This window comes from Lutjanus erythropterus, chromosome 12 (assembly GCF_056507025.1).
Source record: "Lutjanus erythropterus isolate fLutEry1 chromosome 12, fLutEry1.hap2, whole genome shotgun sequence".
Lineage (NCBI taxonomy): Eukaryota > Metazoa > Chordata > Actinopteri > Lutjaniformes > Lutjanidae > Lutjanus > Lutjanus erythropterus.
In genome coordinates this window covers 13,066,569-13,083,210 of record NC_139328.1, presented here as the reverse complement: position 1 = coordinate 13,083,210, position 16,642 = coordinate 13,066,569, and the positions used below count along the sequence as shown (strand labels likewise).

At 41.2% G+C, this 16,642-nt stretch overlaps 1 protein-coding gene across 1 annotated transcript in view; it reads left to right on the top strand.

The window, feature by feature from the left end:
- The window catches only part of LOC146317702 (solute carrier family 22 member 23-like), a 55,940-nt gene that overhangs the window by 15,665 nt on the left and 23,633 nt on the right, over nucleotides 1–16,642 (top strand). The window contains exon 3 of the mRNA XM_084731968.1: nucleotides 9–163. Coding sequence (XP_084588094.1) covers nucleotides 9–163 — 155 coding nt within the window. The remainder of the gene's footprint in view (nucleotides 1–8; nucleotides 164–16,642) is intronic.

The following is a 16,642-nucleotide window of genomic DNA, read 5'->3' as shown; positions in this document are numbered from 1 at the left end:
TTCTGTAGGTTTGGCCGCCACCCGGTGCTGATCATTTCGGTGCTGTTCATGCTGGTGTTTGGTCTGACTGTGGCCTTCTCTGTTAACGTCCCCATGTTCAGCACCCTGCGCTTCTTTGAGGGCTTCTGCCTGGCAGGGATCACCCTTTCTCTCTACGTCCTCAGTAAGTCTCTCAGCCGAAAGCCCCTCTGTTATTGCTGCTACGCCTGTCGAGCTTTCCGTTGTAGGCATTCACCACTCAAAATGTATAGTAACTTTGGAAGCAATGGTCGTTACATTTTGCACAGAATAATATGAAACCAGGACTCACATTTCTAGCCAGCAGCTGTCAAATTTTATTGCCTGAAATGACAACTTTTGCTAGGACATTTTACCTGTAGCTAGCTAGCTGATTAATGGTCATTTGTTTAACTGCAACTGACTTTTTAATGTTTCTAGCTGATTTTAAATGAAAATGGAGGATAAAGCTGAAGCTATTGTTCCTGCAAATTGTGATATACATTACTATCTTAGGTGTCCCAGTCCTGAATGAGGAATTTTCACCTGTAATCAAACAAAGTACTGTAGTTAGCAAAGCTCCTGTTATGGAAACAATGCTAGGCTACTGCTGTAGGTCGTAATAATGGTGTTTTTCCATCGGCACTTTTGTTTCTCTCCTGCATGCTTGTTTGTACTTTCAGGTATCAGCTGTGTTTTACAGTTTCATATTTGCTTTCAGCTGTAATTGAATATGTCAGTCCCTGCCACGCCATGCTGACACGCTGAGTCAGACTGAGTCAAGCCATGCCAGCACATGTCTATGGAAAAGTCCTACATTAGCTTGGCATGCTAACATTTTCAGCTCACCTTACAGCAAACAAACAGGCTGTTAATCCATTCAGTTGTGGTCTTTTGGTTTTGGTTTTGGGAAGGTTTAACATGTTCCTCGGAGGGGTTTGGCAAACAATCAGTTGATGCATGAATACTTACCTGTATTGACTGTGAACACTGAATATTTTCCCTAATACTTGGCACTTCAAGAAGCAGAGACATATTTTGCTTGAGGCTTGAGGCAGAAGTGCTGACAAGGAATGGCACTGCAGTAATGCAGCAGCATACTGTGAAAAATGCAGCCCTATTCCATGGTAACCTGACGATTTACCTGTTGGACAAACTGGTTTGTTCGGGACTTGGCTCCATGTCTAGAAAGTAGGAGCAGCTCTTGTTGCGCTGCAAGTTGTTAAGAGCAATTGTCCTCGTCTGGGCTGAGTAAATATTTCGACATAACGTCAACAGTATCAAAAAAAATCTTCAAAACATCATACATATTACTTGAACATACAGACATTTTTGAAAAATTTAAATGTGTGGCCTTGACTAATGTGATGTACATTTTTTTCATGCTTTTGAAGCGCTGTAGCTTCTTGCTTTATTAATTAGCCCACACCGCCCACTCTTATTCCTTTGTATCCTCCCACTGATGCTGTTTTCATTACAACCAGACACACCTAATCAAAAGGCTATTCTACTTTAATCCTCGTCTCTAGCTGAGGGGAGCATCCAGTGAAAAGAAGAGTAATTGTGTTGCAGTGACCTCCTAACATTTATTAAACCGAATGTCATTGTCGGGACAAATTCTCATTACAGAACAACTACCAGCCTCTTTACCCTTGAAGTGAACTCTTTAATTTTCATTTAGGGGGACTACCGTGTGCCTTTTCCTGAGATTTTAATCCTCGTTACTGTTAATCAATAATGTGATAACGGCAGAGGGGGATGGTGGAGCAGAGACTGTAATGTTCTCAGAGATGAGTCCTCTCTGTTGATGTGACCTTCTCTCTGCACAGTAAAGGTTTTAGATAATTAGTTCTCTGGGAAAGTTTGTAAAGAATGGGAAGGAGGGGACTTTTTGATGGCAGCAGATGCACATTCTGGTCTAAGCGATGGATCCTTAAAAGCCCGTTTGGCTGCAGAAATTGACCAGTGCAGGGAAAGGTTTGCAAAACGTGGAGGGGAGGGAGGATGAGAGGGAGGGGACGGAGCAAGGGCGAGATGATGAAGGAAGGGGCCCTCAGTGTCCTTGTCATTCTAATTTACTCCACACTGTATACCTTGAAAAGCTTCGCCGCGCTCCCAAAATAGAAAGAACCGTTCAGTCTGAACCCAGGACAAAGAAAAGAGGGTGGGACAGAAAGAGGCGAAGGGGCGGGGTTAAACTGTACAGTGCGGTGTTGTATCAAATTTAAACGAACTTGACATCTGCAGCCATTGTTTTCACATTAGCCTACAGTTTATGGTTCAGTAAATCAATGGTTCTCAATTTGGTGCTTGGAACCCAATAGGAGGTGGTTTGGTTGCATGACGGTTTTGTTGAGTCAATATTTCTCCACATCTCTACGATACAAGCTTATATAAAATGCTTATTGTTTGCTTTTTCTCTGATTTTAGATTTAATCCTGTGAAATCTTGTATTCAGTCTGTAAACTTGGTCTGAGACTAAAAGAATCAAACGAAAGAAATAACATAAAACCAGTGTCAGACTTAAGCAGTTTTGGGCTAATTTTTTTTATGATTCACCCCTCCTGACAGCTGGAGGAGAAATCTTGTCTGGGAACTTGGCTGGTAGGGCTGGGTATCGTTTTGTTTTTTCCACATTGGTGTTAAAACAATACTTTTAAAATGGTACTGGTGCTTAAACCGTGCCTGAACCAATGCTTTTTTTTAAAGTTGAAATTAAATATGAAATCATATAGAAATTTGATTATATTATCATCTTTATCGTCATATTTGTTAAAGTGAAAAAAGGCTGCTGGCATCATCATCATCATCAGACATGTTGTAGCCTAGTAGACCCGTGATTGGGTAAGGAAAAACTCTCCCACAAAAAAATCTTTTTAAGAACATCATGTACTGTGTGACATACCATTATTTTCAGATCCTGCAGTGTGAACATGTTTGAGATCAGAGAGCAGGGAATGTGTGAAGTTTCTCCTGATGTGCGTGATGCAACCTGATTTCAAAATCAGTTAGAGGCTTCTCAGTTCCTGCTGTCTGAGCCCAGCTTAAGAGAAAAATCACTCACTGGTTGAATTAAGTTGTTAATAGGCATAACTTGATTTTACAAGCGCCACTGCAAAATTGCACAATTCAGACTTGGTACTGCAGCTCTTAGTTTTGTGCGTCTGTCTTGTTTTATCTTGACTCGCAAATATGTGTAAGTTTAATGTGTTAACCGTTAAAAGATAAGATTCACCTGCCATCTGCTCTGCATAGTGCTGCAGTGAACAATGCAAGTTGCTGATGTATGGAGGAAGAATTAAAAAGGCGTTTGAAAGCATAAATCATCTGCCTCCTTAACAGCTGAACACCAGAGCAGAGCAGCTCAGCAGTATTTGACCTTTCTGACTGATAAAAAGGAAACGATATTTGGATGTATCTGGTGGTTTCATCAGCAGCAGATAACATAATGTAGCAGGGACTCATTCCAAATAAACTACAATTGTGTCTAGAGAGCCCAATTATTGTAAGTCAGAGTAAAGATTTATGTTTTTTCCCTTTCCTCCTTACTTTCTTCTAATTATTCTTCATTCTTTCTGTAGTTTTAGGCCTAACTTTGTTGTTTGTCTGCTTCCTTCCCTGCCTCCATCTTTTGTGCTGTTCTCTACCCTGCTTTTACATTCTTTGCAGACTTTATTGTAAAACTACAATACAGTGATTGCAAAGTAAATCCAGTGGTCACGAACAATCTGTTGTAATTTTATAGGTGCTCTTTTCTTCACTCAGCCGTCTTATGAAAGGTTAATGCAACACCTTACCCTCTGCAGTCATACTCATGTACCTGTGCGGTTGAGGAATGGATTAGAGGGTGAGAAGTTTCCAAGAATATCTAAAATATTAGGTTTAAAGACTCTGTAGCTTTATGGGAAAGTAACTCTAGAGGTGGTAACCTTGTATGCCCTGAAAGCCCAGGATTGACCAGGACTGTGGAGTCTGGTTAGATAACTCACGTTGATCCGTTTGCATCAACAGCAAACACATTTGTATGTTTCCTTGCTTCAGGCTGAAGCAGATAGTAATTCCAGTCACCGGTTCCTCATTTAATAATCATAAAACAAACAGTCAGCCACAAAAACTGTCATGTAATCAGTCAAATATATTTCCTCCTTGCAGTTGTTGTGGAGTTTTCCATTTCAGATGGCCACTTAATCTTGAAATGATAATCAAACTAATTTCCCCACAAATGTTTTCTTTACTGATCAACTGTGTCCTCATGATTACTTTGAAATTACTGCTCTGTCTATGAACAGCTTGCTGTAGTAGTATAAATATAGTAAAGTCAACCTGAGCAGGGCTGAACTGCACAGATGTTTGTGCTTTGCATATTTGTATAGGTTTTGTGTTGCTATACCGCCGCCCTTATTTGTGATCATGCATGGCCTCCGTCACATGCTATTTACCCAGCAGGCACTCTGTATTGACAAAACTCCACAAGAGCTGCTCCAAGAGAGGCAGTGCAATCGTTCAATAACACATTACTGCAGAGAATCAATCGTTTTTATTTCAAGACATTCTGTTTAGGGTATTTATTGCATTCTTGTGAAAGTTGGCTACATAAGCTGATATTCCTTATAGTCCGGATACTGTGTCAGTCATATGACGTGTCTGCGTGTAACGTTATGAACCACATGACCCTCCTTTGTGGCTTGCTTTGTTTGACTCTGCTTACAAAGGAAAGTCAGAGCCAAATCCCACCTTCGCCTGTGTTTGCACTGGAGACTTCACACTAATCCTCCCTTTCCCATCAATCCATGTGCAATTAAGTCTTAGTTCATGGATCTTGAAGGCTGGGCACCATAGCATGCCATAGTTTTAATCTAGAAATCAGCTATATGATAATTGCAGTCTGTGTGACAGATAGTTTCTCACGTTCTTGTGAATAATTAGAAACCAGCACCTCCCTGACTTCTCTGTATGTTACCTCAGTGACTATGTTTACATGCTCAAAATATCTGTAATAGTCTTTGCCTTAATTCCAAAAAGGATAATATCCCTACTAAGCTGTTTACATGGCTAATGAAAATAAATATTCCACTGATATTCTCATTTACACGCATACTTAGATTATGGTAAAGTGGAACAGCTGTAGCTGCTCGAGCCATTTTCCATCTTTGCATTTTAATCTATTTATTAAAGGTTTTCCACCGTTGGAGGACTTGTTTGACCTTGCAAACACAGCCTCCCTCTGCCATTTGTTCAGCCGCCTTCTTCTGTGCTGCAGTATTTGCGTATATCCAAAACACTGTCGATATCGAAGTCTTTCATGATATTTAAAATTAGGCGCACAAACGTTTGGCTAGTTGGTTTATTTACAGTGCTCAAAGCTGACTGTAAATGGAATGGAGTGATCTCTAAGTGGAATATGCTGTTTACACGACATGTGTCAAATTTAAAATATTGTTGTATTCTGAATTATAGTGGAAGATTAGCGTACGTGTAAACGTGGTCATTGTGGAGAAGGCGGCAGTCAGGAAACCCACTGAGTTTTCAGTATGTGGGTTAGCCTCTTTTAAGAGTGTAGGGCAATTTGCGCACAGCTACAATCCGTTCCGCCAGAATGGCCTGTCAAAGTTAGCCCCACTGCTGGGCCCAACACAGCTGATATGATGTGACACTTATACGCTAACTGCCACAGAGAGACAGAAACAGCGGGAAAAGAGAATTGGCGGCGGTATGGTTTCAGACAAAAGGAGAGAATGGAGACTTGCAACTAATATGGATAGAAAAAAAAAGTGGACTAAAAGGACTGAGAGGGATGTTGAAACTACACAGGGGACACAGAAAGCAAGATTTTTCTCCTCTGATTCTGGACAGTGCTAGACTTAGAGACAGTGTGACACAGTTACACCATCACAGCAAGTGACACAGTGAAGTGTTTCTGTATGTTGACATTCAGCCCTTTCATGTATAAACTAGGCTAATGCATCCTTCTACAACATTGATTTATTGTATGTTGGCTCCAAATTATAACAGCAGAATAGCAAAGCTGGTAGCTATAGAAAGTCATCTGATGCAGCGCTGCTATTTATACCCCAGTGCTCCATCCAGTGTGTGCTAGCCTTTTTAGCATCACAACACCAGGCAGCAGGACGGGCAAGGCTCACAGTGCCTATAGCTCAGCATCATTGTGCTGCTCGCTATTGCGTTTTTTACAGTAAACATACCCCCCCCTCCCCTCCCACTCCATCCCACCCCCGATGCTCACCTACTGCCCCCTCACACACAAACACACACTGTGCTTCAGCTTGCTGAGTCATGCTAACTGGCTGTGCTGGGTGTTTGTGTGAGAACTTTGTGATCAGCTTGAGACGAGGTGATTGTGTTCTGGGGCAGTGGGCCAGAGCTCGCTTTTTTGTTTACACAGCTTATACCATGTGTTGACATCAGCCATTTGGGCCTAAAATCTTTTTGACGGAATAAATTGCTTTTTCTTTCTCTGAAATATTTATTGTGACAAAAGTACACATATCTGGTTGCGCAAACACAGACTAATTTTTCACCCCTACTTAAATCATGGTTTAACTTTAAATTATGTTGCACCAAACATTTAAACTTCAATTTAGTCTTGTTTAGTTTTTTAAACTAAAAACGTACACTTTAAGGGACTGTAAAGGGACAGACTCAACACATCACTGAGTATTTGATGTGTCTCTCTTTCACCCCAGCTGATAATTTGGCCAACAACTTCTCTGCCAAGCCATCATGAGTAGCCTAACTTTGCCTGCTAGCTTTTTAGCTAACGCTAGCAAGCCAATTTGTACTTGTTCATTGGCTCGCAAACAGTGTAACATTTTTAAAAACTTTTTTACCTAGCTAGCAAACAGTACAACTTTTAGTCAACTTTCTAGTTGGCTAGCAAACATTATGTTAAGACAAACAGGTCTTGACTTCATTTATTTATTTGAATTTTGGTAGCAAGCATTGATTAATTTCAGTTTACATCGCTAAACTTGGATTTTTTTACTTAAATGAGATTAGTTTTTAAGTGTGCAACAATACTCTGCTTAATTTTAAATGTGGATTCACTCATTTTAAATCTAATTTTGATCAACTCTTATTTAAAGTTATCTCAGATTAAATTAATCTTTGTTGGTGCAACCCGCTGTCTAACTCGGTGAAAGAATTGTGTGTCACTGCATGTGCATGAACCAATAAGCTTAATGTTTTTCATTTCACACCTTGAATTTCCTGAAAGCAACTATTCAATGTTTTTAAGAGGCAGGATGTCTGTCTGTATAATTCCCTCGCAGCAAAGAGCAAATGCCTCTACACTCCTCTCAAGAGGAGTTCCTGCTCCTTTCCATGTCTGAATCAGAGGTGGCAAGCCTATACATGTCCTGGGTGTGTGGGAGAGGAGCCTTGTAGAGCAGAGAGCTACAGTAGACATAGAGAGGGAAAGAGAAACAGATGCAGACAGAGCGCAGACAGGCCACATGATTCTGTCATAGTCTCGGGTTGGGCGTCATAAAGAGCTTTGTGACTTCTCTGTCAGTAACCTCTGACACGCATGTTCATGACTGCTCTGCATGTGCTGATGCAGGCTAATGGAGGATGTCTTGGGAGAAACTCCCGTGCTAATGGTCGGCTCTAATGATCGTCACTTCCTTAATTTTGATAAGGGGTGGCATATTCTTTAAAGGTTGATTCCCTTTTTCTTTATGCTTACAAAGTCATGATATCTGAGACGTTTCTTAAAGCAGCTACAAGGAACTTCAATATGTTGTTGATTTTGGAGGCCCCCGTGGACAGAAGCACTAGTGTTTCCACTGCTATAAGCACAAGATATAACCTCAAAAATACATTTCTTCTTTCTATAGAAAGATCTACTGCTTCTTTTTAACTGGCTGACGCACTACTCACTGTAATTTTGCCTGGGAAAATGTAAACGTGGGCTCTCCCAGTCTGCATGACGTAAATCATTTCATCTCTGATTTCAAGGAGAATCTGATCCGGTGGCTGGCATTGAAAATAGCCAGACAGAAATCAACCCAATCAATCTTCTCATATCAGTATTGAGACGGTTTCATAAACAGATAAAAATCTGTTGTTGTCCGTTTAAAAGCAGCATGGGATATTACCCCAGTATGTTTTGCTCTTCCTATGAAGAAGTTTTCCTCCACATTTGATTTCCGTTACATCATTCTGTCATGGATTGATAAGGTTAAAGTGAAATGATCTGGTTGTGAAATATGTTTTCAACTTGAAAATCATGTTCAGATTTATTGGCACATGTGCCAAGCATATAAAGTTTAAAATATCAATAAAACCTCCATAGTTTGGTCAAGATTTTATAAATGATTTCCAGCTAAGGACATCCTTTTTTGTGCAGATGCCAGATCATGGCCACATAAATAAATGTAATGACCAGAACAGGTCACACAAAAATAAACACACCTTGTGAGATGACAGTTGGCGGCACTCAGTGCTCATTTAGCAAATTTAATATTTAACAATTCAAAATTAATTTGTAAGACGTGACCTGTTGCTATGTGCCACCAAAATGGCAATAATGGAACCGCTCCCTCTGCTGAAGTGACCTTGTTTTCCAAGCTGATTTTGTATTGCAGTCTTGTTGAGTCCTGGCTAAAATTCACCCTGCATAAATAATTTTTGTGGCCCCAAAAGGCCTGGATTTTGTTTAGTTAGTAATTCCAGTTGCTGCTTATGGAAACATATCACTCCTTGGACAGAATTTGAAAGGAAAAGGAAAGACAAAACTGTACAAAAATACAAATGTCTACAAAACGTATCACATTCATGTCTGGTCCATGAATGTTACATTACTCCACTTCAGAAAGTGTGATTTCTGAGGAGAAAAAAAATTGTCTTGTATTCGTGTAATATTGCTGCTGACACCCACTCAGACTGTATTGATTGTGTGGGTAGTGTTTGCTGTCACTCCTTTTGTACATAGCAGACAAATATTGTAGTGATCAAGTACGCACATGAATACGGAGGGAAGGGAGTTACATATGATGATACATGGCATTATAGCACTAACGGTTTGTACTAAAAGGTTTGTGAAGGGTGTTACAAGTTATAATTTGACTGCTCTTAGAGTGTGTGTGTGTTAGTTATTGCCTCAGTTCAGTGAGGACGCTGTCCTCAAGGTTGTAACCATTTATTGCAACAATAATATGCATTACAGTGAGGTGGATCTGCTCTGCTCATGTGGTGCTTCAGAGCAAATCAGATCAAGACTGATACAGACTGTCCCTGAACTTACAATCACTACAGCACAGCCTGAGGTACACAACACAGGACAAAAAAATGAAACCTTTTTGCTATACCTTGCGCATGTTGGTTAAATCATCGTGAGGATCTGACAGCAAACTGGGCAGAGACATTTTACACAGCCGCCTCTATGCAAACAATAAAACACGGGCTTGTATAGCCTACAGTACATCCTGTTTCAACATGCAACTAATGAACCAGCTAGCCTCTCAAAACACATGGCTGCATACAAACTGTAAAAGTGCACAGGCTTTTAAATCACAGACTCATCCAGCCATTGTCCTCTCTAGTCTACTCTTATGTAATGCAGGAGAGGTTTTTCAAAGCGTATGTCGGACAGCCGGCTCCTCTGATTAAACTTCCGAGGCATAAGAGCCTCTCCACAGGTGCAGTAGTCTGGATGGTGTCAGAGTAACTACAGAACTGCAAAACTAGCAGGTTACAGTGTCCAACAAGAAAGGAGGTACTCTGAGTATTTCCAACACTGGTCATACATGACGGTTTATAAAACGTGTGACTGTAACTGTGCCGTACTCAGCAGGAATTTTCACTTCCTGTTCTTAAGAATGTGTGTCAGTGAAAACACACAGCACAGTAAGGACATTTGAGAGTGTTTCCCTTTTTTAATCGGAATCATATTCGACATGCAAAACCAAAACGGTTTGGCAATGTGACAACATCCTGATGTCTGATCTGTCCTCCGTGAGATTTTATGCAGTCATGTCTGTTGCCCAGCTGTTTGTGCGTCCGTTTCCTTCCTCATGACAGTGGAGTAATGCTCCTCTGTTCTGGCAGGATGACCTGTGATGTATGCTTCCTGCTGCAGTGCCGCGCTGTGTTTTGTCAGGTTGGCCAGGCCAGGTCAAGCCCAGCCGGTCTTGTCCTCATCACTGTTCCTGTGTTCCTCTGTAATGAGGTCCTTTCTCTCTGTGGTGCCCTCTTCAAACCGCAGGTATTAATCTCTCCGCACACAGATGAGGCACAGGGGGCAGCACAGAAAGATGGAAGCTCGGTGTGTGTGTTTATCTGTGTAAATGGCTTCCTTTGTGTCAATGACAGATTCCCGTTTGTTGGTACAGTCCGACAGGCGGCACGCATTGTTTGCCAGCCTCCTCTCCTTACCTGTCTAGCTCTGTGCGTTTAAACTGTCTGTGTGTGGGCCATCGATGGGTATCGCTCAATCTGGCGTGATCTGAGCGGTGCATGCCAGATCCGGCGTCTGAAGGGAGAAGCTTTTCATTTCCCATCATATGGCGCTGCCTCCCTGAGGACAGTAGCCAGGCCTGCCTCACGCCACTGCAGAGATACTGTGCTGCCAGCAGATTGAACCTATTGAACTAATGCTACTTTTTATTCATTCTGTATGTTGCCAGTAGTCTGGAAAGGATGCTGAAGTACACAGAGAGGCATGATGCGACACAGACTATGGACTGTGTGCAGAGAGCAAACGCTTTTCAGACAAAGAAAGGTATTTTCCATGATACACAGGTTGACCCGTCCTCATCCTTCCTCACAATCCGCTCTAGCCGTCTCCTGATAAATGGGTTAAGGTGCAGACTCAGTTTTTTCCCTCTAAGCAGGGTTAAAGTTCCCTTTTGTGCAGAGTTTGTGATTTTGGTTGCTAAGCAGACTTCCTCCCCTGACACAGTAGGTTACATGTACAGTAGAATATCTTACATTTGTTTTTACTGTACATCTTTACTTTAGGAGATCACTCCTCTGTTTAAAAGCAGACTGGATGACCTGATGGTGATGCTCTAATTGGCCCAAAGAGGGAATAGTTTTTAACCCTTGTTGTTTGTGAGAGACATTGCATGATGATATAATCTCGAGCTATCTCACACCACAAATTCCTGAGTGAAGTCCAGAGATTGGCAAAGTCAGTACTGGTGACCTTTGGACTTTCTTTTGATGAGTGTGAAAGGAAATGAACCAGTGCCCTTTTGAATGTTCGACAAATTATTTCACTTTTAAAAGACTGCTATGGTTACTTTAAAATCTCTTGTGTAAAATGGTCGCTAAGGCCATTCTAACAACGCAGGCAGACAGACTGAGGTTTATACACAAATTTTTTACATGCAGCTCTAAGAGGAACTTAGTCTATTACATTTGTGTCAGAGTGTAATCTGTGTACCAGTCACTCTGTTCCCCTTTGGTTTGTCCCAGAGAACCAATAGCTCGGTTTTGTGCTGACTTGTCTGTGTGTGGGAGGACAGGGGGTCGGAGTGGTGGAGTAACAGGGTAGTTAGGACATACAAACACACACGCACAGAGAAAAGTAGTCTCCTGGTGGTGTTTGCCTTATGTTTGATTGGTCATTTAAGCACACATGGATCAAAGACGGTGCCTGTGGCCAGTTGGGGCTTCTTTGCATTCTTTGCTGATCCAGATAAGGAGCTAATCAATGACTATGACCTTATTCTTAGTCAATAGCCCCTTTTAAGTGCTTAGAATAAGGGAGGACACCTCAGGATATTTGTGTGCTAACACAATCATCCTATATATAAACAAGGCTGAGAGGGAAAAATACTTAGGGATCTCCCTTCGGAGCATTCTTTGGAAGTTAATTGTAAATAAACCACAGCTTCTTCTAGGCCACATGTACCCAGTATCTCAATTATCTACCATCAGAGGGATCTTTTCACTTGCACCAACTCCAAATCAAACTCTACAGCCCCTTTCACAAAAATCCTGCTAACAACAGGCTCTTGTCCTCAATGGGAAAAGGTACAATCGGCATTCATTCCCAAAAGTCAAAAGACTCTGCAGTGGCAGACACGCAGATTCCTGGAGGGACCATGCTAACTTTCACCACTGTTCCAGCAGAGGCAATAAAAAATTGTTGCCTCCGTCTGTAATTATTGCGACTCTTTTGCCCCTCTTCCATACACATGTGCTGCTTGGCTAGGTTGGGTTTGACTTGATGTGTCGGCCCAGCAGGGTGGACTTTGCACCCATTTGAAAGTATGTATTTAAAGGCATGATATGCAACATTTTCCTAAATAAACAAGGTAGAGACTCAGAAACATAATCCCTTTCTATCATTACTTATGACCCTTTACTAACCCAAAATGTTGGTATTTGACGTTCTGAGAGTGAGACATGACGATGAACTATCTTTCTGGTGAGTTTACAAACAGTTTGTAAAAACTTAATTAAAATTCAAATGTTTTACTATGAAGCAGCAAAATCTGGAAGTTGAGTTTTCATCAATGTAACTTAAAAGAATTCTACATACAGCTGAAAGTGACCATGAAGCAATAAAAAAGCAGAAACTTGAAAGCACAAACGGTGATGCAGGACAGAAACTAAACCACAGAGATTCAGTTAGTAGCTACAAACGTACCGAGAGCGGAGCACACAGAGACTTAAAAACGCGTCACAGACATGAGGCTTTCTACCACATATTCTGCCTATTTTTAGAGGGTTAGCAGCATTTAAAAAATCTGCATAAATGTGCTAATTTTGCTGTAAAAACAGTGTACTTTTAATTGATCTGACAAAGACCATTGATCTGCCAGAAGAAGTTTATTCATGCTCCATCATGCTATTGGCTTTCTGCAAGATGTTATGTTCTATTAAAATGTAAAGGGTACCTTATGAGTAATAATACTCTCCCAGTCTACTCTGGGTCAAACAGAGCTGTGCACTCGCCCCCACACTGTTTGTTTCTTGTCCTGTGTGGTCACTATGTTCAACTGAGGGACTGATTTGCCTTCACATAAAAAAAAAAAACCTCTTTGGTGTGCAGTAATTCTCGGACAAGGTTCATTTGGTCCTTATCAGGCCAGTGCTGTTTGCTGACAATGCTGCACCGGCATGTCACTCAGAGGAAGCACTCCAAAAACTCATCATCAGCAGAGCTTTGCACATGCCTGAACTGAGTTTGGTCTCACCAAGCATTTCCACATGTGACCACCACAGCTTTGAAGGTGCACAGCTTAAGAAGCACCTACGCCGTGAGGTCTGGATGAGCCCCATGCGGACCACACACATGAAAGTGAAGCAGGCTTGTAAGCTCATGTACTTAGTGTGCTTAGTGTGTCATTGTGTGGAGGCAAGACTTGGACTGTGAGCATCTCAGGAAATGACCTGACTGCTTGTAGAGAAACAGAACCAGTGCAGATGCACAAAGGGCCTTGATTTAATGAGTCTAAAAATGCTGAAAATTATGGGAATCATATGACCTTTACAGTCACTAGATTTCAACCCAATCACACACCCTTTGGAGATTTTGGAGTAATGTGTTAAAGCATCAGTATGCTTCAACAGAAGTGCTTTTTGGATGGTTGGACAACAGCTTGAAACCCCCACAGTCAGGACAGCACCCACTCCTGCTTAGATGTGGTATTGGCATACGCTGGGTGCGGCTGCTGTGGATCTGATGCACGAGTATTACTTGTGCTGCCTATGTTGTTTTGTGTTTCATGCTGGGTATTTTGTACTGTTGACTCTGTAGTAGGTAAGGCTATGCCCCTTTGATGTGCCACTGTGCAGTTTTTCCTGACCCACCGTTATAAACTTCTTTGACCTCAGACTGATCTCCCAATTACATTTCCTACAATCGCACATGTTGAAGACAAAAATTGTTCATCTGAGCCCTTATGTCCCCACCACTTTTCAGCACAAAGTGACAGCCGTGCACACACATTTCCAGGATTTATGAGGCGTGTGCAAGTGTAAGGCTGGATGTTACCTTTATTTTATTTTTCTCATACTACTTCCATTATTTTTAGTGTGTGCAACTGAGTACAACACCATAAATGCCTTCATGGAGAGAGATGCGCACCACAGTGAGCAATATTGCGTATTGCTCTTCTAAGACGGCTAGCTTTGTCACTGCCTTTGATAGTGGAGAGTGAACAGACAAATCATACAGCTTCATTTACTGCTTCATTTCAAGCATACCCTGACCTTCATAAAGCACTGTTCACCATCATCAAAACATGAAATAGGAATTCCTTTTGAAAAATAAAAAAGTTCATCCCTTCAAGCAGCGCTTCAGAGACACCTTGCAGCTTGCAGGTGTCCTTTCAATGAAGTTTTTTTTCAGGATTTGCATTGATGTTACACTATACCAACCTTTATTAACCCTGCGTCAACTCTGACATTGTGTTCATGTCAGCCAATTTCTGTTTATGAAGAGAGGACATTTTGTTTTTTTTAATAGTGAATGACTTATCTGTCCTGCCAACGCCATTTTTAATCGCCATGGTAGCAATTGCTCTGAAATTGCTCACAAAGAAATATGCTGTCCCCAGAGTTCCCACAGCCTGTACAGCTGTGTTAATGTCATGCATGTTTGTTATCATTTTTGTGGTCAATTTTCCATCACCATTTCTAATGGATGTGACTAGATAGCTAGCTATGTAGGAAGCTGACGTCTTCCCTTTTTAATTTAATCTATAAAGCTTTAATTGATCGAATGTTTCTCCAATTAGAGGAAACAACCATTAATAATGGATGGCACACTGGATAGCACTTTGCCACAGCAAGAAGGTTGTGGGTTTGAATCCTGGTTCACCCTGCCTTTTTTTTTCGTGGAGTTTGCATCTTCTCCCTGGGCTTGCATGGGTTTCCTCTGGGTGCTCTGGTTTCCCTCACCATCAAAAAACATAACTCCTACCCGAGACCAAGATGCTGGCTTATAACTGCCTTCTGCTTTTTATGCTAGGATGGGTTAAATGCAGAGACTGAATCTGACTGCACACTGTATAATTGTGTATGTCACAAAAACGATTCAACTAACGATTATTTTTACTATTGATTACTAGGCCTATTATTTTCATGATTGATTGCTTAGTCTATAAAATGACAAAAACATAGGAAAAATACTCCTCATGATTTGCAGGAGCCTAAAGCGATGTCTTCAAATTGCTTCTTTTGTCCAAGCAACAGTCCAGAACCCAAAGACTATTCATCTACTGTCATAAATGACAAAGAGAAACAGCAAATCCTTACATTTAAGAAGCTGAAACCAGCAAACGTTGGACATTTTTCCTTGAAAAATGACTAAAACGATTGATAGATTATCAAAATAGTTGGCAACTAATTGTCTTTCGATTAATCAGCAAATTGGTCTCTTAATAAGCACAACACCAGACCTATTTTAATTTCGGAATGAATTCTGATATGTTCGTGGTGAATCAGAGGTCTGGAACCGTGGCACCACTGATGCTGAGGTATCAGAATTCACAGCAGTGGAGGTAAAAGGCGTGGGAAGGAAATATGGAGCGCAGCCGAGAGATGACCACTGCAATACAGCTGCACTTTTCATTTCACCTGTGACACCTGCAAGAAGGCCTGTAGCTTCAGACTTGGACTGCACAGCCACTGCAGGTGCTACAAAAAGTAAATCATAATTATGCCATAAAAATTAGCCACAGCAAACAAACTGCTATTATCTCTGATTGTACAGATAGTCTCCTCACTGTGAGTGGCCAGAGTCAGGCAGTGAAATCATGGCATGAGGCCACATGGAGCTCATGTGACTAGTAAAAGGTCATGACATTAGCCTGTGGGTACAGGGAGTGGCTGCACTGAGTGCCTTTAGTGGTCAACCAGTCTCTTTCACTTGCAAAACAATGGGGCTCCTTGATGGAGCTGTGTACTTGACAGAAGGCTGGTGAGCTACTGCGGCAAGTACCAGAGAGTCTGATTCATATTCTTGTTTTGCCAAAGTCAGCAAACCAGCTAAAGCTTCTTTAGGGATTATCATTATTAATTGGCTATTGGCTTGATCATTGATGACGTCACTTCCGCTGTGTACAGTGTGCCTCCAAATGCATTGAAACATCTCTATTTTCTTATATATTGTATGTCCCACGTGTTTTGTGCCCTCACAGATCCTTGGCGAGTTTCTTGTATGTGACATCAGAATAGTTAGTGTTAGATTTATGTCAGTGGAACACAGGCTGTAGCAGGGCATTGTGGGAATGCTGATCTAGTGGGTTGTGGAGGATTAGGGTCAGCAGGAGTAAGGAGCTCAGGCCTCCTTTCCTTTTCACAAACTTTGGTTCCATTCTGTAGCTCCATCTACAGAACATGTGCCATATTATGTATGAACACTTATTTTACCATCACAATTACAAAAATGTTGGCACGTTGTGTAAAACATAAATATAAAAGAGAATGCAATTCAATTGAACGCAGTTCAAAGACAAGAAATGTATTATTTAAACTGATCAACTTTATTGTTTTTGTAAATATTCACTCTTTTTGTATTTGATGCTTGGAACATGCTCCAAAAACGTTGTTTACCACTGTGATACATCGCCTTTTCTTTTAGCTTGAATGTGAAATTCTTTGTCATTCTTGCTTGATATATGACTTCAGGCACTCTGCAGTCCGGAGTCTCTGTTGTTGTATTTTG